Here is a 26,569-nt window from a genome sequence, read left to right as displayed (position 1 = left end):
ACTTGTATTTATTAAACGCAGACGCTCGAGGCAGCTGAAGGGTTCAACAAAAAACAAGTTGTGTGTTTTGGCTGTTTCCCAATTCAGGGGCTGCATCCTTCGGAGGACCTGGCCTTCGCGGTCTACGTGGGCCGCGTCCTCCAAAGACCGAGAAGGCTGGAAGTGCGAGGCTTGTGAAATAGGACGGTCTAAACTTCAGATTTGCATCACCAGCTGTACACGCCCTTACCACTTCTCCCAATCAGTGAAATGGATGTGGAAAACATACCCACTACTCTCGTCTTGCTTCTACTTGAAGAGCTACAACAAAATCACTCGTCACAGATGAGTAATTTTCCTGCCACTAAGATATAACAACGTTCAGGTACAGTGAAAAATACATGTATTCATTTTTTCCCCCTTGATATTTGACGTGTGTATTTAAAAACAGTTAACTAGCTTAAAACTGCGATATTTACCACTGTAGACGTGATTTTCACGTAGTATTTGCTCCATCATCCTTTACAGTGAACCAGTACGTTTTAGTGCATTTCCCTCAAGTACAATTTCTTTAATTTTCATATTTTCCTTCACCAGACCAGACCCCTGTACTGCAGGAGTAACCTGAGTGTCCCAGTCCTGGACAGGTTTTTAATAATGAGGCCTGATTTTCGCCTGAGCAGGGAATCTCTGAAAGTGCTGCTGAATCTACTTAATCAGGATCGGAGACATGGTTGGGATGCCACAAATGAGGTCCTTGTGTTTCTTTTCTGGATGGCAAGTGGAGCATCCTACAGAGTGGTCTCCAGGGTGTTTGCAATACCTCGTTCCACTGTTCACCGCATCGTCCACAGGGCCACAGAGGAGGTGGTGGCCATTCGCCATCAGGTCATCCACCTCCCTCGGACCCCTGAAGATCTACACATCGTGTCTTATGGGTTTGCAGAGCTGGCAAGACGCAGAGCCTTTTTGAAAGCTATTGGTGCAACTGACTGCTGCCATGTCTGCATCAAGCGTCCCAGCAGCCCTGATGGTCAGTGCTACAGAAGCAGGAAATTGTTCCCCTCCATAATCCTGCAGGCGGTTTGTGACCATCAGGGCTTCTTCACTGATACATGCGTGGGCTGGCCGGGGTCATCCACTCCCCCTCATCACTCCCTACAAGAGGCCAGTCCGTGGTGGGGGAGCCCAGCGGTTTAACCCTCAACATTGCAAAAGCACACTCTATTACAGAGCATGCTTTTGGAATGATGAAGACGGCGGTCTTTTCCTGTTTCATATGTTAGGCTATGCCCTCTCTATTTTTGGTTGCCGGTGGAAACCCAAACAAAGCACGCATTAAGAGGCTCTAATGCCTGTGTCTCAATGTCACGGCTCATGTCACCTCTACTTGCGGCCCGCATAATGACGTGAAGAAATATTTTTAAAAATTATTATTCAAAAAATGATTTAATATGAAGGCAATAGGCAGAGTGTTACAGGCATAGCCCTAAAGACTGTGGCCTCACGGGCAGTGTAGCCCATGCTGCAGGGAGAATGGACTCTTCTTTTGGCTCTTGGCGAAGGTGGTCGCACTTTTCTCCTCTCCCTTCCCTTATCTTCCCTGCTTAGCTTCTTGTGTCCTTGTCTAGTCTCGTCTATTTTTACCCTTTCCCTGGAACACTCTCTCACAGTCTGTTCTCTAAAACCTAAAAGAGGAATTATGGATTTGATCAACTGGTCCCTGAATGCAATTGACACCCTCTTCTCAACGAGAAGCCTGGGCTCGGGTGAGCCTGAGTGTCCTGGAGGTACTTTCCCTGCCGGATACACGATGGACGGGTGGCATAACTGGAGGGTCGTGTGCCTGGCGGGACTGTCGATAGAGGACATTGAAGATATCTACCTGTTCGGAACCATTATAACAGGGTTCTTGCTGATCGGAGCTGGCTTGGCCCTGGCTTATCGAAGATTAAAGAAAGCGGAATCGGCTGTTCAAACCCCCACAAGGCTGCCCGCTGGGATTGAAACGATGGGACGAGTGGTGAGCTCTCAAAATGGGCTCATGGAGCGCAGCACGGATAAGATCTTGGAGAAGCTTACGGCTGCCGTGAACACTCAGAGTAAGACCCCTGAGCAAAAATTGGATTACATCTTGTAGAAGCTCACTGCGGTCGCGAGTTCTCAGAACCTGCTCTTTGAGCGCAAGAATGATAACATCATGGAGAAGCTCACGGCTCTCCAACGGGAGATTGAGAGACCGGTGTCGGACTGTTAGAACAGCTTTGAAATTTATGTGAGTTGTTCGCACTAAAGTAAAAACCACCATCATTTCACGCGGCTACCACTTCGGCGCCAGCTGTGATCTCAAGGCTGGAGCCGAACAAAAACACCCTGATAACAGACTGTGCATAAACTGTTCTTCCTATCCTATGCAAGGCCACCTGGGTTGGCTGGAGGACTGTTTACTTAGCCTGGCAGGGCGAAGGACACTGTCTCAGCTGAACTCGGGACACACACACACGCACACACACATATACTGATACACACTGATCCCGCCTCCCTTTCCAAACGCCTTCGATGCTTGTCCCCTCCCGGGGAAGATGGCGGGTCGACTGGACCAGCGCAGACATGCTGCAGGACCGGATGCGCTGTCTACACCGGCTCTCTCTCACCCTTACCCACCCCTGTTGCTTGTCGTGTGTTTCTATGGTGTGTTGACAGTCATGTGCTTTTTGTGCTGGGGTGTTTTTTTCTCTTCTCAAACTGTTCTCCCATTAGGAGCTAAGTCTGAGTGGAGTTTTTTTTCTCCTCCTCCTGCCTGCTGTAACCCATAATTTCCTTCGGGATTAATAAAGTATATCTGATTCTCATTCTGATTCATACCCGTTATGTGTCTGTGAGCGAGGGAGGGAGAGAAAGGAAAAGTACGAGTTGTCACTGAGCAGAAACGGGAGCTGGAAGCATGTAAATATAATAATAACCACTGCAGCCAAACAGAGTGCCTGACGAGCCCAGCTGTAAGTAAGCTATTTAGACTCGACTGTACACTGTGTTTGTGTTTTCCTCCCAAACAATAAGTTCCATTGGAGCCTTTCAACGCCTCTCTCTGTCTCTCGCTAGCAAAGTTGACCCAGACAACAAAGTAAAGCTAGTTTTCGGCTACGAGCCCAACATGAACCCGACGTATCAGCCAGAGGTCCCTTTACTACGGTTCGGAGCCACGGACCTGTTTTATATACACGCGGAATAGTTTTCTATACGAGATCGCTGCAAAAAGTGTAGCCTTACCTAATGTCCACCTACTGTTACTCATTTATATTAAGATTTAAACATCTAGTTGGTATTGGTATGGCGAGTAACCTTCAGTAAAAGTAATACATCACACAGCAATAGTACATTCATGTTGTAAAAAGCTTGATAATATATTAAGTAATCCAAAGTATTCAGAATACGTTACTCTCATTGAGTAACGTATTCTATATGTTATTTCTGCAGCTCTTGAATAAAGGTTTTGACATCAAAGTCGTCATTGTTTTAGTAATTGGGGTAAAATGGGTAATGTTAACAGGAAAGTGTTTGCCAATCCAATAATTTATTTTAATGTTAATGGAAACTAACATTATGTCAATTTGGTGACAATTATAATTGTTGTTTAGCGGAATCTTGACATCAGAGGCCTTAAGCAAATGTTTTCTATTGTTCTCTTCAAAGATGGTTACCTCCAACATTTTTCAAAAGAAAAGCTCTAATTTCTATTGATTCAACAAAACAGTGAAAAACTGACATTACTGCTGGATTATGTTTCAGTAGAGCAGTGATGTCAGGTCAGTTCTTTACCTGTTGTCACTGAAGTGAAATCAGACATTTTATTTTGAAAGGTTACTGGTGGATACTGGCAACCATCTACAATCTGTTATAAGGCCTCCATTGGAAAATTGTGTATTTGATACTGGGATATAATACCAACATGTAATATGAAGAAAACATGGAGCATTTCAGTGACCAAGTAGTGTTGGGGTAAAAGTTATTGAACAGTGTTGGAACAAAGTGAGAAAATTGTGATAGATTCAAATTTTCCAAGAGCTCAAATGAGTTCATCAAAACACGTTTCAGTCACATTTAATCAACACTAAATGCTCAGGTTTATTGGATATGAATCACTTGTGTTAATTTAACTCAACTGTTTACGTTGCTGCCAAAGCAAAACATCTATGTGCAACCAATGTCCACTGTTGAATGAAGTAAATCCAACATGTACACAGTATGTCATGTATGGATAAACAGGTAGAGAGTCTTTGATTACACTGTTAAACTGTGAAAACACACATTAAAAATCTGCAACAGTCTCACTTTTTACTGTAACTGCTTCATATTGATGTTTGCTGCTGTAGTACAGTTTGAACAGCCTTCATATAGATTTATTTGGTTTAAGTTTCATACAAAACACTCAATTCATAATCATAATGCAGTTAATGCGTCAAATGAACAAAGTAAAAATGTGAAAAGTCATGTGTAAAAGATTTATAGTTATATATTTATTAAATGTCTCTGTGTTTATTCTGCAGATTTACTGCACAGGACGGATCTTCATGCTGATGGTCTTCAGGGAGTAGTCATGACCTTTCCACAGTGCCCACTCCACTCCCACAGCATATAAAGTGCTGTCAGCTCCCCAGCGATAAGCTCCATTGGGGTTTGCTAGGTGACAGTTGTTGTACCAGAACGCTCCCTGGAAACTTTTGGCACAGTTTCCTGACGAGCTGTCCTGGTCTTTGTCAAATGTGGAGAACTTCTGTCCGTTGTGAGCACTCAGACTGTCTCCTGCAGAAACACAGATGAATAATCCCAACATTACCACTAATCCCAGTCAAACTGGTCAGCAGGTGTACTGGGAGTGTTCTCAGTGGACCACGACACAGACTGGACTCAAAGACGCAGCAGGTTCAGCTACCTGCTGAATCCTCCACACCACCTGATCTGTGGTGGGATACAGCTCCAACCTTTTTATCTGTTTCCATGGAAACAGTCAGCAGAGCCCTCGGTGAGCGACTCCTGTTTGAACAGCATGAAGATCACATGATGCTGTAATGACATCATCAGTAAATGGAACAGCTGGAACGTCTCTGGAACTAAACTTGTTGGAGGTTTCAAACTAAGTTTAAACAGGGAACCAGATTTAAGACCTGACACTTATTCATCTCTCAGAGTCAGAGCAGAATATTTCCCCACCTGCCCCTCCGTTAATGAATCCAGACACGTGCAGTCTGTATCCGTAGGACTCTGGATCGATGGAGAACGAGGAGTAACGAGCAAACGCCTTGTTTCCACTGAAGTCCTCCATGTCGACCAGCAGCTCGTACCTTTTCCTCAGAGTGAGGTGGAAGAGCCTCTCGAGGCCTAAAAACAACCAGAAACATGCACAAGTCTCTGATATGTGAAGCTTCTCTGGTTCCACATGTGTCCACAAAGTCACATCAGAGTTTCAGCTTTGCACTTTGCTCACCGAGCCAGTACTCTCTGGCAGGGTTACCGAAGCCCATCTTGTATTGACTCCAGGGTCTGTAGAAGTTCACCGAGCCGTCCGTCCTCCTCTGGAACACCTGGGGACGAGAAAGTGGATAACCAGCTGGACATACACGGCATTCAAGACTAGTCAGAACCACAGACAGGTACCACCAACGCCCTGCGACTTTAGTTTGGAGATCGTGCACACAGCTGGGCTGATTCCTTGAAGCCTCCAACAGTGAGTACCTGGAAGCCTGCAGCAGTGCAGCCAGACTCCTGTTTGCAGGTTTTCCCCACACCGCTGCTCCTCTCTGCTTATTACAGAGAAACACTGGTTTTCTCTCACATGACAGGAAACAGTACATTTACAGTCTTTTACACACTTTAACTGTTTCTACAGCACTGTGTCCTTTCTCCACACACGACCACCTCATGTTCTCCACCATCAGGTCATCATGAGCTTGTTCTGATCAACACCAGGGTCAGTGCTGTTCCTGTTACTGAGCTGGTTGACCCCATTCTCCAGCCTCCTCTGAGAGCTATCTACACCTTTGCTGCTCCACCATCAGACTCAAAATCCAGAGCTGATGCTGGTCACCGCCCCTCCTGTTCCTGCACCACCTGACCTCCTCGTTCCTCAGGAGGACACACTCTGTGAGACTGCTGTTCACCTCTGTCGCCTCAGCTTGTCCTAGTAGGGTTTCCACCTCATTCACCTGCTACCGTAATCATCTGCCTTCCTGTGTACGACCACTGTGATCACCAAAGATGTGGGCTTCATAGATAATTAGGAAACTTTCTGGAGGAAACCTGGTCTTGTTAGGAGAGACTGCACGTGTCCATCAAAACAGTGGTTTGCTGCACGTATATTTTAACTTTGCTTTTTATTTCGTTTGAAAGAGACCTTCAACTCAGTGAAGGTCACAAGCAACACACTAGCCTAGTATATGCAGTGTTATCATCATTTTACATGTCAACAAGGATTTGTGGCTCACGGTGCTCTCTCTTTTGTGGAAACTGGGTCCAAGTGGCTCTTTGAGTGTTAAAGGTTGCCGACCCCTGCCTTAAGCAGCATCATTAGAAGACATAGCATACATTTTCACTGCTATGCTGATGACACGCAGCTCTATCTATCCATGAAGCCAGATAACACACACCAATTAGTTAAACTGCAGGAATGTCTTAAAGACATAAAGACCTGGATGGCCGCTAACTTTCTGCTTCTTAATTCAGATCAAACTGAGGTTATTGTACTCGGCCCTGAAAATCTTAGAAATATGGTATCTAAGCAGATTCTTACTCTGGATGGCATTACCTTGGCCTCCAGTAACACTGTGAGGAACCTTGGAGTCATTTTCATTTCATTTCAAGTCATTCCTGTTAAAAGGGAGTTTTTCCTTCCCACTGTCGCCAAAGTGCTGCTCATAGGGGGTCATATGATTGTTGGGTTTTTCTCTGTATGTATTATTGTAGGGTCTACCTTACAATACAAAGCACATTGAAGTGACTGTTGTTGTGATTTGGTGTATAAATAAAACTGAATTTTACACACAAAATGAAAATAAGCTGGAGTTCAAATACTCACCGTCCAGCGTCCATTTAGTGAGTCCATGTCACAGTACACCTGCACACACACACACACACACATTAATTAAAGATCTCAGTGTGTAATACTGATATCAGTTTGATTAGAAGTATCAGCAGGAACTGGTTGTAACTGGTCCCAGTTTAACCTCCTACTGAGTGCTCAGCTCAGACCTTATGAATTGGACATTATAAATAAATTAGTATCATTAAACTGTAAAACTATTTTTAATTTAACTGAATATTTCATATACATTTCACAGAATATTAAAATATTATTTTAAATATGTTCAATATCAACAACATTACAAAAAATAAAAAATAAAAAAGCATTAACTGTACCTGTGAGTAAACATGATTTTCTTTCTTTGGAACAGTTGAAAATAATGTCACAAATATTTGTTGTTTGTTTAGAAGATAAAACTGTTACATTTTAATTTTGTGTTGTAAAAACAAATCCAACATTTGATGCATTCGGTTTAAAATGACAGTAAAAGAAGTAAATGAATGTGTTCAGTAATTAAACCATATGTTGTGTAATCATGCGAGTACACAATATACTGTCAAATTAACCAGATGGGATATTTTCTGTGTATTTTCTGGTTAAAAAACAGTAAAAGTATAAATGCATAATCTATATTATTCTTAGGATATCCAAACATTTAATGATTGTGAACAAAAACTGTTAAATGCCTAAAATAACAATCTTCAACATTAAAACAGATTAGTGTCATTTTATATGATTTTACTTGTAACTGTTTTTATTAGGAAAGAAAGTTTGTCACACTGAAATATTTTCATATTGCTCAGTTTTTGTATATATAAAAATATGAGTAAGAAGTGAAAGGAATCATTCTGCAGGTTTCACATTTTAGGTTTGACTGTTGAACGTCTGTGAAAGGGACACTCCAAATCCACCCACTGTGCCATCAATAAGCGTCCAACCTGCAGGCTTTATTTATTTAGTGAGTTATGTGCTGACAGGCATGAGACAATTAACAGTTATTAGTGCTCGACCTTAATGAGCAACTATTCAGAAACTATTATGTTATAATAATTATAATAACAGTGTAACAGTCACATGTGTGTTGAACCTGATTGGACAGTTTGGACGTCTCGTGTTACCAGGAGAAGAAAACTGTGCATGTGGGTGAAGCTGAACGTACCTGGGCTGAACGTACCTGCGTCCGTGTGTCCAAACATCTTCAGCTGCTTTAGTGTGACTCTACATTTAGGCTAACCTTGACTTTAAAGTTACAGTTAAGCTCTTATTTATTAAATCCAGTTTCACTGACAGAGTTAAATCTGCGTCATTCTTTGGGACTCCACAGAGTAAATTAGCCTTTCTTCATGTCAGCTTTAATTGTTGGATGTTCTTCATTTTATTCCTGTTTTGTAGCCATTTGAAGAAAAACTGTTGTTTTGGTTTCCTTACATTTTCTGTTGCGTTGTTCCAGGACAGGAAGTAAGTGTGTCGTTCTTATTTTAAGAGTTCTGGCTGTAAAACAAACCTCGTCCTGATTATGAGTATTTGGCCATATTATTAGGCACATGTGAATGCGTTTTGTTTCATATAAAAAACAAGATTTCACGTACATTTAAAACTAAAACAAGCATATTTTACTTTATTGTCTCATTAAAATGTAGTTTAATTATGAAAATTCCCATATTTTGACAAACTGGTGAATTTGTGGTGTGGCTGTAGCTCAGGAGGTGCAGCAGGTCAGTTCCAGTGAGCTCCAGTTTACCTGGACAGCAGACGTGGCTCCGATGGGATAGATGGTGTACACGCCGCTGGGTCGGCTGCTGTCTTGGTTGTAGACATCGCTGCAGTCCAGCGGGAGCACGAGAGGAGCACAGCTGCTCAGCAGAGAGACCAGGAGGAGGAGGAGGACTGACAGCAGCTGGAACAGACATTCTCATTTTATTTCAGCATCATGTAGAGCTGCTGCATTTCTGACTGTCACTCAGCAGCAGTGCAAACTCAACCTCAGAGCCAACGTTCTCTGATTTCATGAAACCATCGTGAAGATCAACAATTTAAAGAAAAGAATAAAAAAAGACGATTTTGATTTTTAATCTAATCAAATATCAAATTACTGGTGAATATTTCAGATGTTTGAAGTTCTGAGCTCACCTTCATCGTCACAGTTCTGCTGAAACAATCTGATGAAAAACCTCAAGTCTGGGCTTTTTATGTGGAAAGATTAATAATTAACTGATCCGCTTTGTGTGGTTCAATCTGGGTAAGATGACTGTATGTGATTTATAACCTTTATTAGCTCTGACATAGTCCTTGAGGACTTTGACTTATTGTCAAACTTGAGCTTTGAGTTAGAGTCATTATTCTGCCACATTAGCACAGCCTCTGGATATCCACTGTCCTTCATATCAGCCAAAACCCTGTCAGTATGTAGGACAGAAGCAAGAAACATGAGAATAAATGATCAGAATGATTGATCACACACACAGCTTTACAATCTGTAAACACGTTCTAGACCAGAAGATAATGTTTGTGTTTTTCTTCTATCAGTCCAACAAAAACATGTTTGTACTTCCTCGTGTGCTGCTATAAAAGTACAACAATAAGCCATAAAGTCAGAATTAGTACTGAGTTACTGACACAAACAGCTCAGACCAGAGTCCTTAAAGAGTGGGTGTGAGTGTGTGTACACTGCAGGTTATTATGGCAGCACAATCACTTACTCATTGATTGATTGATTGATTGATTGGTTGGTTGGTTGGTAGTTTGGTTGGTTGGCCATTAGTGTACTGTGAATGTGGAACACCGGACTCTTTCCTAAAGCTGAACCTGTTGTGGTTTGCAGTGACTGGGATTTAAAGTGAAAAACACAAATAAACACATGAAGGTCTGAGTGGAAAGTAAACCGCTGACAAACAGAAAACCAGCACCCAGAACACGCGTGCTGTCAGACACAGGCCTTACTTTCAGTTTCACACTAAGTTATCTGTAATGTTTTGTACTGTGTGATAACTGTGAGGGAACAAATCAATACATGACTGCAGACCACGTGGGGCTGATGGTCCAGCCTCTGGCCCAGGAACAAACTTCCAGGCATGTGCAGTTTGTAGAATCTGGGCCACCCGCGGTGAATGTTATCATGTCGCCAAAGCGCCGTTATCAGGTGAAGTCATTCCTGGTAATGTTTGTGGGAAACACCTTCATGTACCTACTGGAAGTCCATGTGTTATCAGCAGTCATAAACAGGAAGCACATCAGAGACAGAGACCTTCAGAAGAAACCGTTTGCTTCAAGCCAAAGCAGCCGGACGACAGCAGGATTCCAGAGGAAGGAGTCATGGATGAATTAAAGCTTTGGGAAGAAAAGCAGGAAATAAAAAGGCACTGCAGTAGTTTGAAGCTTACACACACAAAATCAAGCAAAATGTCAGGGACACAGTAAGGCTGGACAATCAGGACAACAAACTGAAAACAAAAGCACAGAAACTTCAAGAAGCAGAACTGCAGACTGAGTCAGCACAGGGAGAACTGGCACCCACAGGAATGCACGTTCAGATTCATGTTTATTATAAAGCACCAAATGATAACAGCAGTCACCTGGAAGGGCGTTATTCTGCAAGATAAACTCTACAGGAGAAAACCCAACAACGACCCCCACGAGCAGAGCTGGGATCAGGGAGGGGCAGCCATCTGTGAAGGTGAGGGGAGGAGGGCAGAAGGCGGCAGGTCAAAGGAAAAGATACGCCCCTTTCCAATAGTACCTACTCGGATCAATTCGCCACGGTTCACCACAGTTTTCACAGCTTCCCATTAGGTCACAGAACCTGGTACTATTTTAGTACCTGCTCGGCTGGGGTTCCAAGTGATCCGAGCAGTTACTAAAATGTGATGTCGTCAAACTGCATGCCACCGATTGGCTGGTCAGTGGTGTCACTCGATGAGTTGTGGGAGCTTCTCGTTCACGAAAATAAAAACCGCCATTTTTGGAACACGACAACAAGGGAAATGTCTCCAAAAACAAAACCGTGGTCCCCGAGTGAGACGAAAAGCCACAGACTGAGCAGCAGATACATCATCGCCTCAACGTCCACCTTTGTTGTTGTCGTGTCGCATACTAATGATGTCACTGGATTCTCTGAGTCGAGCCGAGTAGGTACTAATGGACACGGGCTATAATGATGTGTTCCAGTGGGTATAAAGACACATGATGATGGATCGTTAGAGCCACCTGATCCATCCACAGGTAAATCTCCAAAAGTTGATTCTGTTCATCTGGACGTAGCATTTTGTGGGAGAAACGTTTCGTCATCATCCAGGTGACTTCTTCAGTCTCAGCTGACTGCAGGTTTCCCCAACCTTATAAACAGTACATTTGCAGAATGACTGAAACCAGCCCACTGAGGAACAATGGGCTGGGAGGTCAGTTCCTTAATCTTAATTATGCAAATTATCATTATCAAAGTCTTCCTTCATGTGTCTGAGAAGCTGAAGTCGGTTGTAATGGCAGCAATCGGCCAGCAGAGGGCGCCGTGCGACAGACCTGCAGTGGACCAGCTGCTCCAGCTGAATAATAAGAACTTGGATATAAAGCACAGAGATTTTACAACATTTTCTCTTGACTTTTTTTTCGGCTTTGGCCTGAAATTCCTCATGCAGTTCTTTTTTTTTATTTTTTATTTTTGTCCCGTTTGGTTCTTTTGCCATCAGAATTATTGTCTAAAGGCGAAGAAAGATGCCCAACGGATTTACTTTACCAAATGGACCATCCCAGCCTTGCCGTAATGGTCTATTTGATTCACCTTTTATTGTTTATTTTATTTTGTTTTCACTTGCTAAATACGGGACAGACTTGAAAGAAGAAAAGAAAGGGGAGAAAGAAAGAGGGAAAGAAAAACAGCGGGGAAGAGGAACGGGGATAAAGGGCAAAAAACAAAAACCAACAGAATAAGCAGACAAAAAATACATATATCAATCACCTGGATCACCTGTTGAGAAAGAAAAAAGAGAAAACAAGCAGAAGAAAAAAAGGAGCAACATAATAAACAACATCATCACAATGATTTATGTGAATATAACAGTAAATACTAAATATTAAACATTATTGTGCAGCACGTAAGATCGACAGCGCACAGTGTGCTTTGAGGTAGGAGCCAAAAAGAGTGTAGTTTGTGTGTGTGAGCACCCGTGTGTACACCTGTGAGCATGGACGCGCTTGTATTTAAAAGGTTCCTTCATGTAATGATCTGCTAGAGGGTGTGGGGGGGCCACAGCCCCGTCCTCCAGGGCATGAAGCAGGTATGGTGGAGATCCAGGCTCCAGACATCCAGAGGCCCTCAGAACACAAGAGACCAAGGAAGACCAACAGAGGGGCAGCCGCGCCACTATCCCAGAAAGAGCTGAGGAGAGTCCCAGATGAGGGGTCACTCAGCAGCCGCGGAGCAGAAGCCAGGGGGGGTTGCAGTGACGTGCCCGCGAGCTCCGCCGACAGCCAGCTGTGCAGTTCTACCGTCAGGGCGATTGGTGGATGGTGTTTTACCAGAGCGGGCGAGTCATGCACCAGGTTTTACAATATCAGGCTACTGACAGCTGCACAGTCTCAATAATACCAACTTTAATCTTTAATACAATTTTAGTTGTGAACGTTGGACACTGATGATTGTCTCTGATCCCAGTTAAGATTTATGAAGACAAATAAAAGTAAATTCTTATTTTCTTTATTCGTATTGTGTTTATTGCTCTTTTTATTATACAACACAAAGTAAAGTGAAAAAAGCTTTATTGTTCAGTTTATTATGTGATTCTGATCAAATGTGTCAACTCGTTTGTATTCTCAGTTTAAAAAACACAGCAGCACTCATTTTTCTTTCACTCAATAAAAAAGCAAGGGAAACAGAAGAAAGCCACGAGACGTCCTGGTTTGTTGGATCAGGTCCTCAGTGAGGAGATCAGAAGTATGGTGTGGGGTCGCTCTTGTCACACATCTGGACGTGGACGTGTGAGGTGATTCCCGGATAAACCCTCTGCATGGGCAGCATGGTGCCGATCCTCTGCCCCTTCCTCACCGTTCCTGAGGTTCGGTCCGGCCTCACGTAGAACAGCTTGAAACAAAGACCTGCAGGACACAAACGCAACGCTTCGATCAGTGAATCGGACCCAGGATCAGTAACTCGGTTAGTGCTGGCTGCGCGTGATGACGCACCCTGTCCTGACAGGTTGATGCCCTCGTTGATGGCTGCCTTAGTGGGGTCGGTGTAGACGGTCAGTTTCCCGTTGAGCCTCCCGTTAAATGGAGCGTAGACAGCGGCGCCGTCTCTGCACTTGATGTCCAAACCTCTATGGGGTCCGTTTACCCTGAAAACCAGCAGAGATCCAGCTGTGAACAGCTGTTTAACCCTCCTGACAGTACTGATCTTCCAGCAGAAACAAAAACGTGATCTCTGAGTACCGTCGGGCTCCGTAGTGTCCCTGTCCCCATCTGTCCGACGTCCTCCGGCTGTTGCTCGGGTTACCGCTGCACAGCTGACCGAACTTAACGGCGTCACACACCCACAAAACAGCTGGACACACACAGATTTAGACTTTTATGGGACACAGCCGTAACGTTTTCAGTTCGGAGAAAATAAATAACCAGAATTATTGCATATTTATTCTGACCAAATATTTTCATATAAGTTAAAACACTAAAAGATGGTCTTTAAGTAGTTAAACACAGTTTAGGACAAAAGTTTTCTGATTTTCTCTTTTATTCTAAAGTTCAACGTTAATTAAGATTATTAAGTTAATTAAATTTGTAACAGTTCATATTACGTTACTAAATTTAATCATTTTATTCCCTTATTATTCAAATGCAAAGTTAGAAAATAAGCTCAGATCTTCAAACATTTACAGATAAAAGTTTATGACATTTCTGAATAATCCCAAAACCTCGAGGAAAGTTTGATGTTTGCATTGTGGGGACCTGACGTGTCTCCCTGTCCTCAGTGAGTCCTTATGAGCAGGTCCCCAAAATGTCACAAAGGTAAGTTTATGTTTGTAACAATGAAAATTGTTTTTAAACACCATCATCATTATCAGGCTTGCATGTTAAAATCTAAAGATTATTTTTAACAGGTTTATCATCAGTGCAGAGCAGAAAACTCACCCAGTAAAACGACGACGCGTCTCATCTTCAGGTCTTCAGATTTGATTCAGATACTGAGTTTCTGCTGTTTCTCTCTCAGCTTTTATAGTCTGAATGTTGGAAACACCAGAAAACAAACACGATCAAATTATTTCACGGAAAAAACATCTTCTTCCTTCAGTGATGCTGTAAAATCATAATCTGTATTGTCTGAACAGAGTTCAAAGGTCAGAGCTGCCAGTAAGACATTAAAGTCGTGTAAAGTGTGTGGGTGGATGTGCTGCAGGAGCCGATGTCGAACATGGAGGAAAGTTTGGTGCTCGTTACTCAGACCAGACTGAGACCAGTTAAACCTCGAGATAAAACAAGAAACCTTGGGCGTGTAAAGCTACTGTGACCAGATACATGCTCCAAGTTAAAGCTAGCTGGCTAACTCCCCTGTCACGCATCATTAGTTACTCGCCTTTGCTTGTTACAGTCACCTGGATAACGTGAACTTTAAGGTAAACCAGCCAAATAACCCCTCCATCCATGATGCAGTTAGCCCACTGCAGGGTAGCATCGCCACACTGGGTGAATCTGCCACAGACACAAATCATCACGTTGTGATGAATCAGCTGATCTCAGACCAGCAGACTGTTGTATTTGCTGCTTGTTTGTTCATCATTCTCTGTTTGTACTTTGCATGAACTTTATTCTGAACCTTGGACCGGCTGAGTCGGCCTTTGGGCCTCTCCACTACACACCACAGGATTCCCTTCATTTTACCAGTGGAGCCACAACAGAAACCGGATCAGGACAAAACCACGTCATGTTTGGTCATTCACCGGAGACACCGGGAACGTTTGCACCGGTGGGACGAACCCTTCCTTAAACCCTTTGCCCTTTAACCCTTTGCCCTTTAACCCCACTCAAACAGGCTGCAGCAGCTTTTGGACACACACATTTATACACAGCTGATGGTCAAAGGGCCCAAACTGTTCCAATGTGTCTGCATGCACGACACTGCACAACCCTGCAGCCCACGCGTTGTTAATCAGTCACTGAAATGTGGTTGGTGCACGGTCCAAACCGCATGACAAAGTAAAAGCATAGTGATGATTGCTCACAGCAGGAGGCCTGACACTGTTAACATTTACAAAGATCTGAAGTGCAGCCACACGGCCAGCAGTAAGGTGTCCAAAGGGCCGAGTCGCTGCAGTATCCACACAGAGAAGCAGGTTTTATGGTTTTATTGAACTGCTCGTAATCAGACACAGCCGGCACGTGTTTGTGGAAATGTCACGTTTTGAACTTGGCCCAGTTTTTCTAACTCGTGTTTATCCTTCAGCCTTATCGTGAGCTGACTGAATCACTGATCTAAACCTGGAAAGCCGGATCACAACATCCTGGCTCTCATCCTCCAGCGAAGATGGAGGCCGGTCCTCTTTATTTCTTTACAGCTCTGACTGAGAAACAGAAAGAGCAGCTGACACTGATGTTATCGAGGAAAACACGTTCCTATTGTGCATACACAGTTTGCAGTAAAGTGCAGTCACACATGTACAAATGCACACGGATCCAGATGTGAGCTGTCTTTGCAGTTTGCACACATCCAATCCAACTTTATTTATAAAATCAAAGCACAAAGTGCTTTCCAGTAAAACACAGTAACATACATTAAACAGACAAAGAAAATTAAATAACAATAAAATGAATAATAAACGAATAAAGAAAGAAAGAAGATTCAAACGGACTAGGAGCTGACTCTGGAGAAAAGCCTAATGTGGAGGGGCAGCTTATTCCATAATCTGGGGGCCACAACAGCGAAAGCTCGACCCCCGGTGTTTCAGTCTCGACATGGGGACCGCGAGGAATGACTGCTCAGTCGATCCCAGAGACCTCTGTGGAGGTGCAGAAGGTCTGCCAGGTAAATAGGAGCCCGGCCATTTAAATCTTTAAAAGCAAACAATAAAATTTTAAAATGAATTCTAAGATAAACAAGCAACAAGAGGGTAATGTGCTCGTGTGTGTTCCTGTCAGCAGGCGAGCAGCAGCATCCTGGGCCATCTGTAAGCGTGACCGTGAGGCCTGATCAGACCGACATAACGTGCATCATTACTTTTTCTCACCACTGTATTTATCTGTTGGTCCATGTTAAGAGCTGTGTCAACTTTCACTCCAAGGCTGGTGACGCTGGTCTGATGGTGGCACACCAAATATGATGACCTCAGTCTTGTTTTCACTCTAATGTGCTCATTTGCACACGTGGCTCATGCACCCAGGTGTTTCACAGGTGATCACACTCAGGTGGAGGGCTCCACCTGCTGGCCATCTCTGTAGGAGTGACAGCTGATAACACTTAACACACCAGAATATTTACTATTGTCTGAAATGTTATTCATGTGGAAACCAGTGAATTAATGAACTTTGTACATTTGATTATCAAACACATTTCGGTCCTTCTGTCTCAGATCTGCGGGTTTTTAGAAGAGTTATATTATTTATATTACATATTTATATTAAATTTATATTACATATAAAAGCCTTTAAACTTGTTTGATCTTATTTATCATGAAAAAAGAAAGAATCTGAAATTTAAGACAGATACATCAGAAATATCAGAGGACTTTAAAAAACAACACAAAGTCCAGCAGGCCATTGTTTTCATTTCAATGTGTCTTAGTCACAAAAATTATTTAAAAAATACTGTTTTTATTCAACTTTCATGCTCTATTAAAGAACACCGCAGACGGTCGTGTCTGTCTCAGATCTCTACATTTTCATTTAAAGTCTGGACGTGTCAAATTTTAGCTTCATATATCAAATATTCTGTTCAATATTTCTTTTTTAAAGGTCCGTCGGTACACGAATGCCAAGAAGGCCTCGGGCAGCTGACAGCAGACAGTGAAGAGGAGCAGGTGGAGGACCTGCGATGGACGAGCAGGCCCATCGACAGAGGGAGTGATGGAGGCGCCGATCAGCTGCAGGCCCGTCAACAGATGGAGGCGCCGATCAGCTGCAGGCCCATCGAGGAGACACACGGTGACATACAGCAGCTTATACGTCACAGAGCTTTCCCAAACGCTGCTCAGAGCTCGAGGCTGCGTTCATGAGACGACTGCTGCTGTCAAACTCAGAGCCAGCAGTCCTCAGCCTCTGTAGGACTGAGCACCAACTGTCCCCAGCTTAGATTATTAATATTCTGCTACATTATTTTACATTTGGGACATTACTCAAATTACTCAACTAATCAGTAACACATCAATACCACTGATCAGCTGACAAACAGGTCATGGGAGCAGATCAGAGGCACTGACGAGGTGAGCGGCATTATTTCATATATTTAGGAGAAGAAACTTTAACTGAAATTTAAATCTGAAGTACGTAAGAGCCTGGATCCGGATCAGGGTCAGGATCTGGATCTGGAAATGAGCCATTCAGACGCAGAGAAGATCAACTTCATCTGTGAAGCAGCATTTCATCTGGTCCAGCAGGGGGCGCCACAGCTCCTGAGAGCTCCTCAGTCTCACTTCAGCCTCTTCTGGAGGAAGCTGCTGTTCTTTACATTCAGCTCTTTCTTGGAGTTAAAAAGTTGACACCTCAGCATTTCCCAGACTTCAAAACTGGCTCTGGTTCTTTTTCCACCTCCCCCTCTGACAGTTCTCAGGACCTAACAGAACCAGAACCTGAGGCGTGGCCATGACAGAACACCTGAGAAGAGTCCACCGTGGACCAGGCCTGAGCATGGACCAGGTATAGATTAAAGAAAACACACAAACACAGTCCGGGTCCTGGTCTTATTCTTTGTTATGGTCCTGGTCCTAGTCTTTGTTCTGGTCCCAGACTTTGTTCTGGTCCTGGTCCTAGTCTTTGTTCTGGTTCTGGTTCTAGTCTTTGTTCTGGTCCCAGACTTTGTTCTGGTCCTGGTCCTAGTCTTTTTTCTGGTTCTGGTTCTAGTCTTTGTTCTGGACCCAGACTTTGTTCTGGTCCTGGTCCTAGTCTTTGTTCTTGTTCTGGTCCCAGTCTCTGTTCTGCTTCTGATCCTAGTCTTTGTTCTGGTCCTGGTCCCAGTCTTTGTTCTGGTTCTGGTCCTAGTCTTTGTTCTGGTCCCAGACTTTGTTCTGGTCCTGGTCCTAGTCTTTGTTCTGGTTCTGGTTCTAGTCTTTGTTCTGGTTCTGGTCCTAGTCTTTGTTCTTGTTCTGGTCCTAGTCTTTGTTCTGGTCCCAGACTTTGTTCTGGTCCTGATCCTAGTCTTGGTTCTGGTCCCAGACTTTGTTCTGGTCCTGGTCCTAGTCTTTTTTCTGGTCCTGGTCCTAGTCTTTGTTCTTGTTCTGGTCCCAGTCTCTGTTCTGGTCCTGGTCCTAGTCTTTGTTCTGGTTCTGGTCCCAGTCTCTGTTCTGGTCCTGGTCCTAGTCTTTGTTCTGGTTCTGGTCCTAGTCTTTGTTCTGCTTCTGATCCTAGTCTTTGTTCTGGTCCTGGTCCCAGACTTTGTTCTGGTTCAGGTCCTAGTCTTTGTTCTTGTCCTGGTCCCAGTCTCTGTTCTGGTTCTGATCCCAGTCTTTGTTCTGGTTCTGGTCCTAGTCTTTGTTCTGGTCCTGGTCTTAGTCTTTGTTCTGGTCCTGATCCTTGTCTTTGTTCTGGTCCTGGTGTATAGTACACCCTTGGGTGTGACACACACTGGTTGCTGTAGAACACACTGTGGTCTCTCTGGCCTGTCTTACTGGAAATGCTTCTTTGCGTCACCCGACACCTGAGACATCCTCTCCTCACTCGGCCCCACCCACCCCTGGCCCTGGGGGGAGGTGTGGGTGTGGAGAACTAAGCGCTCCCTTCGCAGCAGTGCTCTTTGCTGACTCTGCTCTCATCAGGTCCAGGCTGGGGGCCTCAGGGTTCACACAGTGTGGTTAATGATTGAGGGGGGGGGGGCGGTCACTCATTGATCGCAGGAACTTTTAAACCCACAGACAGAATTAGGGTGGCGGAACTTCACTGTCACTCCACTGGGACTCTACTGGGTTCGACTCAGAGGAAGATGAAGGAGACTTTTATTCTCCTGGAAACAAACTGAACGTCTTTCTTTCCGTCTTCTGTCCCTCTGCCACCCAGCTTCACCTGGCCGATCTCCACCCGTCATTGGAGGAGGGCTCAGTGCACCTGGATACCTGATCACCTGCGGTCCAAGCCACACTTTTACCTTTGTTTTTGCTGTTGTGAAGCAGCTGACAGGCTTCAGGTTTGCACCAGAAGCTCCAGGATCAGCCTCCGTGGTAAAGCTGCAGCGATGGCTGCTGGAAAGCAGCGGGGCGGCCGGGGGGGGCCTCCGGATGGCGGGTGGGGGTGGGTGATTGTCGGCTGCTGCTTCATGGTGACGGTGTGCACGCGTGCAGTGACCAGGTAACGCTCACACGCACACGCACTGGTCTTTATAGCTGTGTGAGGACCCTTGCAGTCTGAGGCGCTTCACCTCAAAGGACTTGGTGCACAGAGCGCGTGGACGCCCACACCAACACTACACACAGCCGTGTTAGTGTAGCTACAGATGATGGTGTCCATCAGACTGGCTGTTATATCGGAGTTTACTGATTTGTGCAAACATAAAAGAGACTGGCAGGAATCGTTTCTGTTGTTTTGCATTTTGAGGTCACTTTGGGTTCATTAAGGCCCTGATACACCTTTAAAGAGGCACCTGAGTGTGTATGTGGACACGTTTAAATCAAAACATTTTCAGAAACAAAATCTTCCGTGAAAAGAAGAATCAAAGACATGCAGACAACATTCCTGTGACATGACTCAGTAACGAGGACTTCAGGGCAATTAGAGCGATTGGCAAACTCAGTTAAAGCAGAGCGCAGTCAGCCTTTAACCATTCAACAGAAAACGGTCCAGAGGTGTGGCCTAAAAAATAAAACCAGTCTTCTCATTGTGATACAGCAGCATGTTTCTCTTTGTTACACAAGCAACAAAAAAAAGGAACATTGTGTACTACTTAAAAAAAAAACCTGTTGGAGAAACATCTGCCAGTTACTGAGGTTAATTAGTGACTTGGCTGCGTGTGAAAGAGCATCTGAGGCCTGAAGCTGGGCGGAGTTCAGCACTTAGCCAAAGGATGTGTGGGCTAGAGTTCAACAGCCTCTCAGAACCACTGATTCTCAATTCTACAGAGCAATGAGAGCACACAGAGAGCTGCTGCATGTTGGTGGCTGGTGTTGCTGGATGTTTGTTGCTGGATGTTTGTTGCTGGTGTTGCTGGATGTTTGTTGCTGGCGTTGCTGGATGTTTGATGCTGGCGTTGCTGGATGTTTGTTGCTGGTATTGCTGGATGTTTGTTGCTGGTATTGCTGGATGTTTGTTGCTGGTGTTGCTGGATGTTTGTTGCTGGCATTCCTGGATGTTTGAGGCTGGATGTTTGTTGCTGGTGTTGCTGGATGTTTGGTGCTGGCATTCCTGGATGTTTGTTGCTGATGTTGCTGGATGTTTGTTGCTTGCATTGCTGGGTGTTTGTTGCTGGTGTTCCTGGGTGTTGGTGGCTGGTGTTGCTGGATGTTGGTGGCTGGTGTTGCTGGATGTTTGTTGCTGGTGTTCCTGGATGTTTGTTGCTGGTGTTGCTGGATGTTTGGTGTTGGCATTCCTGGATGTTTGTTGCTGGCGTTGCTGGATGTTTGTTGCTGGTATTGCTGGATGTTTGTTGCTGGTGTTGCTGGATGTTTGTTGCTGGCATTCCTGGATGTTTGTTGCTGGATGTTTGTTGCTGGTGTTGCTGGATGTTTGGTGCTGGCATTCCTGGATGTTTGTTGCTGATGTTGCTGGATGTTTGTTGCTGGCGTTGCTGGATGTTTGATGCTGGCGTTGCTGGATGTTTGTTGCTGGTATTCCTGGATGTTTGTTGCTGATGTTGCTGGATGTTTGTTGCTTGCATTGCTGGGTGTTTGTTGCTGGTGTTCCTGGGTGTTGGTGGCTGGTGTTGCTGGATGTTGGTGGCTGGTGTTGCTGGATGTTTGTTGCTGGTGTTGCTGGATGTTTGTTGCTTGCATTGCTGGGTGTTTGAGGCTGGATGTTTGTTGCTGGTGTTGCTGGATGTTTGGTGCTGGCATTCCTGGATGTTTGTTGCTGATGTTGCTGGATGTTTGTTGCTTGCATTGCTGGGTGTTTGTTGCTGGTGTTCCTGGGTGTTGGTGGCTGGTGTTGCTGGATGTTGGTGGCTGGTGTTGCTGGATGTTTGTTGCTGGTGTTCCTGGATGTTTGTTGCTGGTGTTGCTGGATGTTTGGTGCTGGCATTCCTGGATGTTTATTGCTGGCGTTGCTGGATGTTTGTTGCTGGTATTGCTGGATGTTTGTTGCTGGTGTTGCTGGATGTTTGTTGCTGGCATTCCTGGATGTTTGTTGCTGGATGTTTGTTGCTGGTGTTGCTGGATGTTTGGTGCTGGCATTCCTGGATGTTTGTTGCTGATGTTGCTGGATGTTTGTTGCTTGCATTGCTGGGTGTTTGTTGCTGGTGTTCCTGGGTGTTGGTGGCTGGTGTTGCTGGATGTTGGTGGCTGGTGTTGCTGGATGTTTGTTGCTGGTGTTCCTGGATGTTTGTTGCTGGTGTTGCTGGATGTTTGGTGCTGGCATTCCTGGATGTTTGTTGCTGGCGTTGCTGGATGTTTGTTGCTGGTATTGCTGGATGTTTGTTGCTGGTGTTGCTGGATGTTTGTTGCTGGCATTCCTGGATGTTTGTTGCTGGATGTTTGTTGCTGGTGTTGCTGGATGTTTGGTGCTGGCATTCCTGGATGTTTGTTGCTGATGTTGCTGGATGTTTGTTGCTGGCGTTGCTGGATGTTTGATGCTGGCGTTGCTGGATGTTTGTTGCTGGTATTCCTGGATGTTTGTTGCTGATGTTGCTGGATGTTTGTTGCTTGCATTGCTGGGTGTTTGTTGCTGGTGTTCCTGGGTGTTGGTGGCTGGTGTTGCTGGATGTTGGTGGCTGGTGTTGCTGGATGTTTGTTGCTGGTGTTGCTGGATGTTTGTTGCTTGCATTGCTGGGTGTTTGAGGCTGGATGGTTGTTGCTGGTGTTGCTGGATGTTTGGTGCTGGCATTCCTGGATGTTTGTTGCTGATGTTGCTGGATGTTTGTTGCTTGCATTGCTGGGTGTTTGTTGCTGGTGTTCCTGGGTGTTGGTGGCTGGTGTTGCTGGATGTTGGTGGCTGGTGTTGCTGGATGTTTGTTGCTGGTGTTCCTGGATGTTTGTTGCTGGTGTTGCTGGATGTTTGGTGCTGGCATTCCTGGATGTTTGTTGCTGGCGTTGCTGGATGTTTGTTGCTGGTATTGCTGGATGTTTGTTGCTGGTGTTGCTGGATGTTTGTTGCTGGCATTCCTGGATGTTTGTTGCTGGATGTTTGTTGCTGGTGTTGCTGGATGTTTGGTGCTGGCATTCCTGGATGTTTGTTGCTGATGTTGCTGGATGTTTGTTGCTTGCATTGCTGGGTGTTTGTTGCTGGTGTTCCTGGGTGTTGGTGGCTGGTGTTGCTGGATGTTGGTGGCTGGTGTTGCTGGATGTTTGTTGCTGGTGTTGCTGGATGTTTGTTGCTGGTGTTCCTGGATGTTTGTTTGTTGCTGGTGTTGCTGGATGTTTGGTGCTGGCATTCCTGGATGTTGCTGGTTGTTGCTGGTTTGCTGGATGTTTGTTGCTGCTGGATGTTTGTTGCTGGATGTTTGTTGCTGGCGTTGCTGGATGTTTGATGCTGGCGTTGCTGGATGTTTGTTGCTGGTGTTGCTGGATGTTTGTTGCTTGCATTGCTGGGTGTTTGTTGCTGGTGTTCCTGGATGTTGGTGGTTGGTGTTGCTGGATGTTTGTTGCTGGTGTTGCTGGATGTTTGTTGCTTGCATTGCTGGGTGTTTGTTGCTGGTGTTCCTGGGTGTTGGTGGCTGGTGTTGCTGGATGTTGGTGGCTGGTGTTGCTGGATGTTTGTTGCTGGTGTTGCTGGATGTTTGTTGCTTGCATTGCTGGGTGTTTGAGGCTGGATGGTTGTTGCTGGTGTTGCTGGATGTTTGGTGCTGGCATTCCTGGATGTTTGTTGCTGATGTTGCTGGATGTTTGTTGCTTGCATTGCTGGGTGTTTGTTGCTGGTGTTCCTGGGTGTTGGTGGCTGGTGTTGCTGGATGTTGGTGGCTGGTGTTGCTGGATGTTTGTTGCTGGTGTTCCTGGATGTTTGTTGCTGGTGTTGCTGGATGTTTGGTGCTGGCATTCCTGGATGTTTGTTGCTGGCGTTGCTGGATGTTTGTTGCTGGTATTGCTGGATGTTTGTTGCTGGTGTTGCTGGATGTTTGTTGCTGGCATTCCTGGATGTTTGTTGCTGGATGTTTGTTGCTGGTGTTGCTGGATGTTTGGTGCTGGCATTCCTGGATGTTTGTTGCTGATGTTGCTGGATGTTTGTTGCTTGCATTGCTGGGTGTTTGTTGCTGGTGTTCCTGGGTGTTGGTGGCTGGTGTTGCTGGATGTTGGTGGCTGGTGTTGCTGGATGTTTGTTGCTGGTGTTGCTGGATGTTTGTTGCTGGTGTTCCTGGATGTTTGTTGCTGGTGTTGCTGGATGTTTGGTGCTGGCATTCCTGGATGTTTGTTGCTGGTGTTGCTGGATGTTTGGTGCTGGATGTTTGTTGCTGGCGTTGCTGGATGTTTGATGCTGGCGTTGCTGGATGTTTGTTGCTGGTGTTGCTGGATGTTTGTTGCTTGCATTGCTGGGTGTTTGTTGCTGGTGTTCCTGGATGTTGGTGGTTGGTGTTGCTGGATGTTTGTTGCTGGTGTTGCTGGATGTTTGTTGCTGATGTTGCTGGATGTTTGTTGCTTGCATTGCTGGGTTTTGTTGCTGGTGTTCCTGGATGTTTGTGGCTGGTGTTGCTGGATGTTGGTGGCTGGTGTTGCTGGATGTTTGTTGCTGGTGTTCCTGGATGTTTGGTGCTGGTGTTGCTGGATGTTTGGTGCTTGCATTGCTGGGTTTTGTTGCTGGTGTTCCTGGATGTTGGTGGCTGGTGTTGCTGGATGTTGGTGGCTGGTGTTGCTGGATGTTTGTTGCTGGTGTTGCTGGTACTTAGCATCCAAAGAGTTAAAGAGTATGAGCCTCAAACGTGCCTGACAAGGTCTACAGAATTCATCCTTCTGCACAAAAAGATGCAACTTCTGCTTCGTCTCATCCACCATCACACGCATCCACACCATCAGTCCGAACGCCTTGCATTATGAGCGTGCTCAGTAGAAGTAACTTATAATTATATTGGGCGGCTGTGGCTTGTTTGTTAGAGGTGGTCATCTGTGGGACATGTCTCGTTTGAATGAAGCGTGTAAAAATTGAGACTGAGTAAAAAAGCACTACAAGTACCATCACACCAGCTAGTACTACGTGTTTATGATGAAGTATTACACTCTGCAGGTCAGGGAATAATAACAGTAAAAACACCTCACAGGTATTTTCAGCAACATACAGGGGTGTGTCTACAGGGGGGCATGGGGTGTACACTATTTTACACTGTAGTTCCTCGTTATTCTGCAGATTAAGATTATTAATAAAATATTTAATAATCCGTTATGTTCTGTGCTTACAGAGTAACCAAACCAGCATCATAAGCATGTTTACCACAGGCCCGCAGAGCAGCAGTGAGACCAGGCAGTAATAATCAAACCAGAACACACAGATTCAAAAACACACCATGTTTCTCATTTTAACACGTGACACTGATCTGAGAGCAGCGGCTCTGCAGAGAAGCGTCTGCAAAGACTTTAAGTTTGTATTCATGCAGCATGTTCCTGCACACACACGTCGTCAACATCTAATTATGTGTGTGTGTGTAGCTGGTCTCACTGGGAGATGGGGGCTGTGCATCGGGGGGGAACTAGTTTTAATGGGTGGGGGAGGCTGAGCCGGCATTGGCTGCACATGGTCCTAGTGCCTGCAGGCTCCTTGTTTCAGGTTCAGTTAATCTGAGTACTCAGATTACTTTTTCCTTGTAAGGAGTAAGCTGCATGACCGGTTCTCCCTCTGAGATCGCTAACGTCTCCAAACAGCCTCGGCCGGTGTTTGCTCACCATCTACGTTGTTCCAAGCTGAAAGCGGAGCTCTCCAGCAGGAGAGCGTCTTTGTATGTGAAGGATACGTGCAGCTCAAAGACTCTTGAGCTCTGCTGCTCGCTCTGCGCTCAGGGGATTTACAGCCCCACACCTTCTACACCAAACACCTGCACCGCTGCACCACCAGCAGCGTCTGTCCCTGTGCACCTCACATCCGTGTAATGTTGACGACTCCGCCCCCTGAGGACGGCAGAGCGGTTGACATTTTAGAAACGCTCTGACACTGATGTCAGCCAGCAAAGGAAACCTGTTTCCATCCAGTGATTAGTGAAACTCAGCTGTGATTCCTGGGTGGAGGCGTCTGACGGAGGAATCCTCGGTGCTTGCAGTGACCGGCTCGTCTGATGTTATTCTTTCATCCAAACAGGAAGTTTACCGGAGGCACCGGGTCTGCCGCTCAGCTGTGGCCTGGCCCCCAGGGCTGAAGGGGTTAAACACAGAGACACACGGCGTCCTCCTTTGACCTTTGACCCACATTTCCTGCTCCAACTGGAGACCAGCGCCGACTGCTGCTGCAGCTGGAAAACTTCTCAGAAACATGTGTTCAGAGCTCCACCTCTCCTCCATCAGCTCGCTGCGAGAGAGTGTGTTTGTGCGTCTGTGTGTGTTATGTGCTCACAGTAAGGCCAGAGAGCCGGCCCGTCCTCCATGTTTCTCACTGCAGTTATACAACAACACATTAATCCTGAAGTTATGTGACCGACACACATTACATAACACACACACACACACGCGCGCCTGCCCTGCTGGTTAACGGGGACCTTCTCTCTGCTGATAGGAAACAGGAACAGGATTTCTGTTCTGTTTACTGACAACGCTTTATTTACAGGAAGTCCCGCCTTAAACCCTCCCCTACTACCTGTTCTGAATCTAATCAGCATTAGGGAGAATGCATGTTGAAGACTCAACTTTATGTCCATCTTTATGTACAGTCTGTTTTGGGGGGAGAACTACAATTCCCAAGATGCATTTAAATGGTAAACGGCCTGTATTTGTATAGCGCTTTACTTAGTCCCTAAAGACCCCAAAGCGCTTTACACTACATTCAGTCATCCACCCATTCACACACACATTCACACACTGGTGATGGCAAGCTACATTGTAGCCACAGCCACCCTGGGGCGCACTGACAGAGCAACAAACATCCAATCAGTGAGCTACAAAGTCAGCTGACTGCAAAAGATAAAGAATGATGGGTACTGTAGTGTACTGAAGCTTTTTTCAGAGACAGTCATGGTGTATCTTTATAGCGTGTCTTTGCAGCCGAGCATCAAACGTGGGGGCAGTGTTAACCCTCTCTTGTGTCTGCAGGTGTGTCTCCATCTTCTTCGTGGAG

At 45.3% G+C, this 26,569-nt stretch overlaps 3 protein-coding genes across 11 annotated transcripts in view; 1 reads left to right on the top strand and 2 right to left on the bottom strand.

Moving 5' to 3' along the window:
- Positions 1-3,939: 3,939 nt before the first annotated feature.
- Positions 3,940-11,764, bottom strand: LOC116324400 (microfibril-associated glycoprotein 4-like). 6 transcript variants are annotated; one of them, XM_039616406.1, is made up of 7 exons: positions 9,757-11,764; positions 9,188-9,453; positions 8,799-8,954; positions 7,052-7,090; positions 5,465-5,777; positions 5,191-5,358; positions 3,940-4,782 (listed from the first exon to the last, which is right to left on the bottom strand). In XM_039616406.1, the coding sequence occupies exons 2-7, from the start codon at positions 9,191-9,193 to the stop codon at positions 4,529-4,531; spliced, it is 936 nt and encodes a 311-aa protein (XP_039472340.1). In that variant the 5' UTR covers positions 9,194-9,453; positions 9,757-11,764; the 3' UTR covers positions 3,940-4,528. The 6 variants fall into 6 exon arrangements, with proteins under 6 accessions (XP_039472340.1, XP_039472341.1, XP_039472343.1 ...); XM_039616407.1 differs by having other exon boundaries at positions 9,188-9,881; positions 10,875-11,764; XM_039616409.1 differs by lacking the exon at positions 9,188-9,453 and having other exon boundaries at positions 3,942-4,782; positions 10,630-11,761.
- A 1,189-nt stretch (positions 11,765-12,953) lies between these two features.
- Positions 12,954-13,605, bottom strand: LOC116324401 (leukocyte cell-derived chemotaxin-2-like; the record flags this gene model as incomplete). Its single annotated transcript, XM_031744980.2, has 3 exons — positions 12,954-13,144; positions 13,232-13,383; positions 13,478-13,605. Coding segments are annotated over 3 exons (447 nt in total), but the record flags the coding sequence as incomplete, so codon positions are not given.
- Positions 13,606-18,998: 5,393 nt separating this feature from the next.
- slc16a12b (solute carrier family 16 member 12b) overlaps positions 18,999-26,569 on the top strand; it is a 10,853-nt gene continuing 3,282 nt past the window's right edge. For 2 of the 4 annotated variants that reach the window (XM_039616404.1, XM_039616405.1), the window contains exons 1-2: positions 18,999-19,528; positions 26,545-26,569. The exon at positions 26,545-26,569 is cut by the window's right edge and continues 79 nt beyond it. In XM_039616404.1, the coding sequence (XP_039472338.1) occupies positions 19,416-19,528; positions 26,545-26,569 (138 nt within the window). In that variant the 5' untranslated portion in view covers positions 18,999-19,415. Of the gene's footprint in view, positions 19,529-23,001 lie in introns of those variants that run through there. The other 2 variants (XR_005614075.1, XR_005614074.1) reach the window with 1 other exon arrangement.

This window comes from Oreochromis aureus, linkage group 8 (genome assembly GCF_013358895.1).
Source record: "Oreochromis aureus strain Israel breed Guangdong linkage group 8, ZZ_aureus, whole genome shotgun sequence".
NCBI lineage: Eukaryota > Metazoa > Chordata > Actinopteri > Cichliformes > Cichlidae > Oreochromis > Oreochromis aureus.
Note: the sequence above shows the minus strand (reverse complement) of the source record. Positions and strands in the feature narration are given on the sequence as shown.

Coding starts and splice junctions, on each gene's coding strand:
- LOC116324400 (XM_039616406.1), bottom strand. Junction 5,359..5,464: donor TGCCAGAGAGTACTGGCTCG/GTGAGCAAAGTG, acceptor GGTTGTTTTTAG/GCCTCGAGAGGCTCTTCCAC. Junction 4,783..5,190: donor ATTCATTAACGGAGGGGCAG/GTGGGGAAATAT, acceptor GTGTTTCTGCAG/GAGACAGTCTGAGTGCTCAC.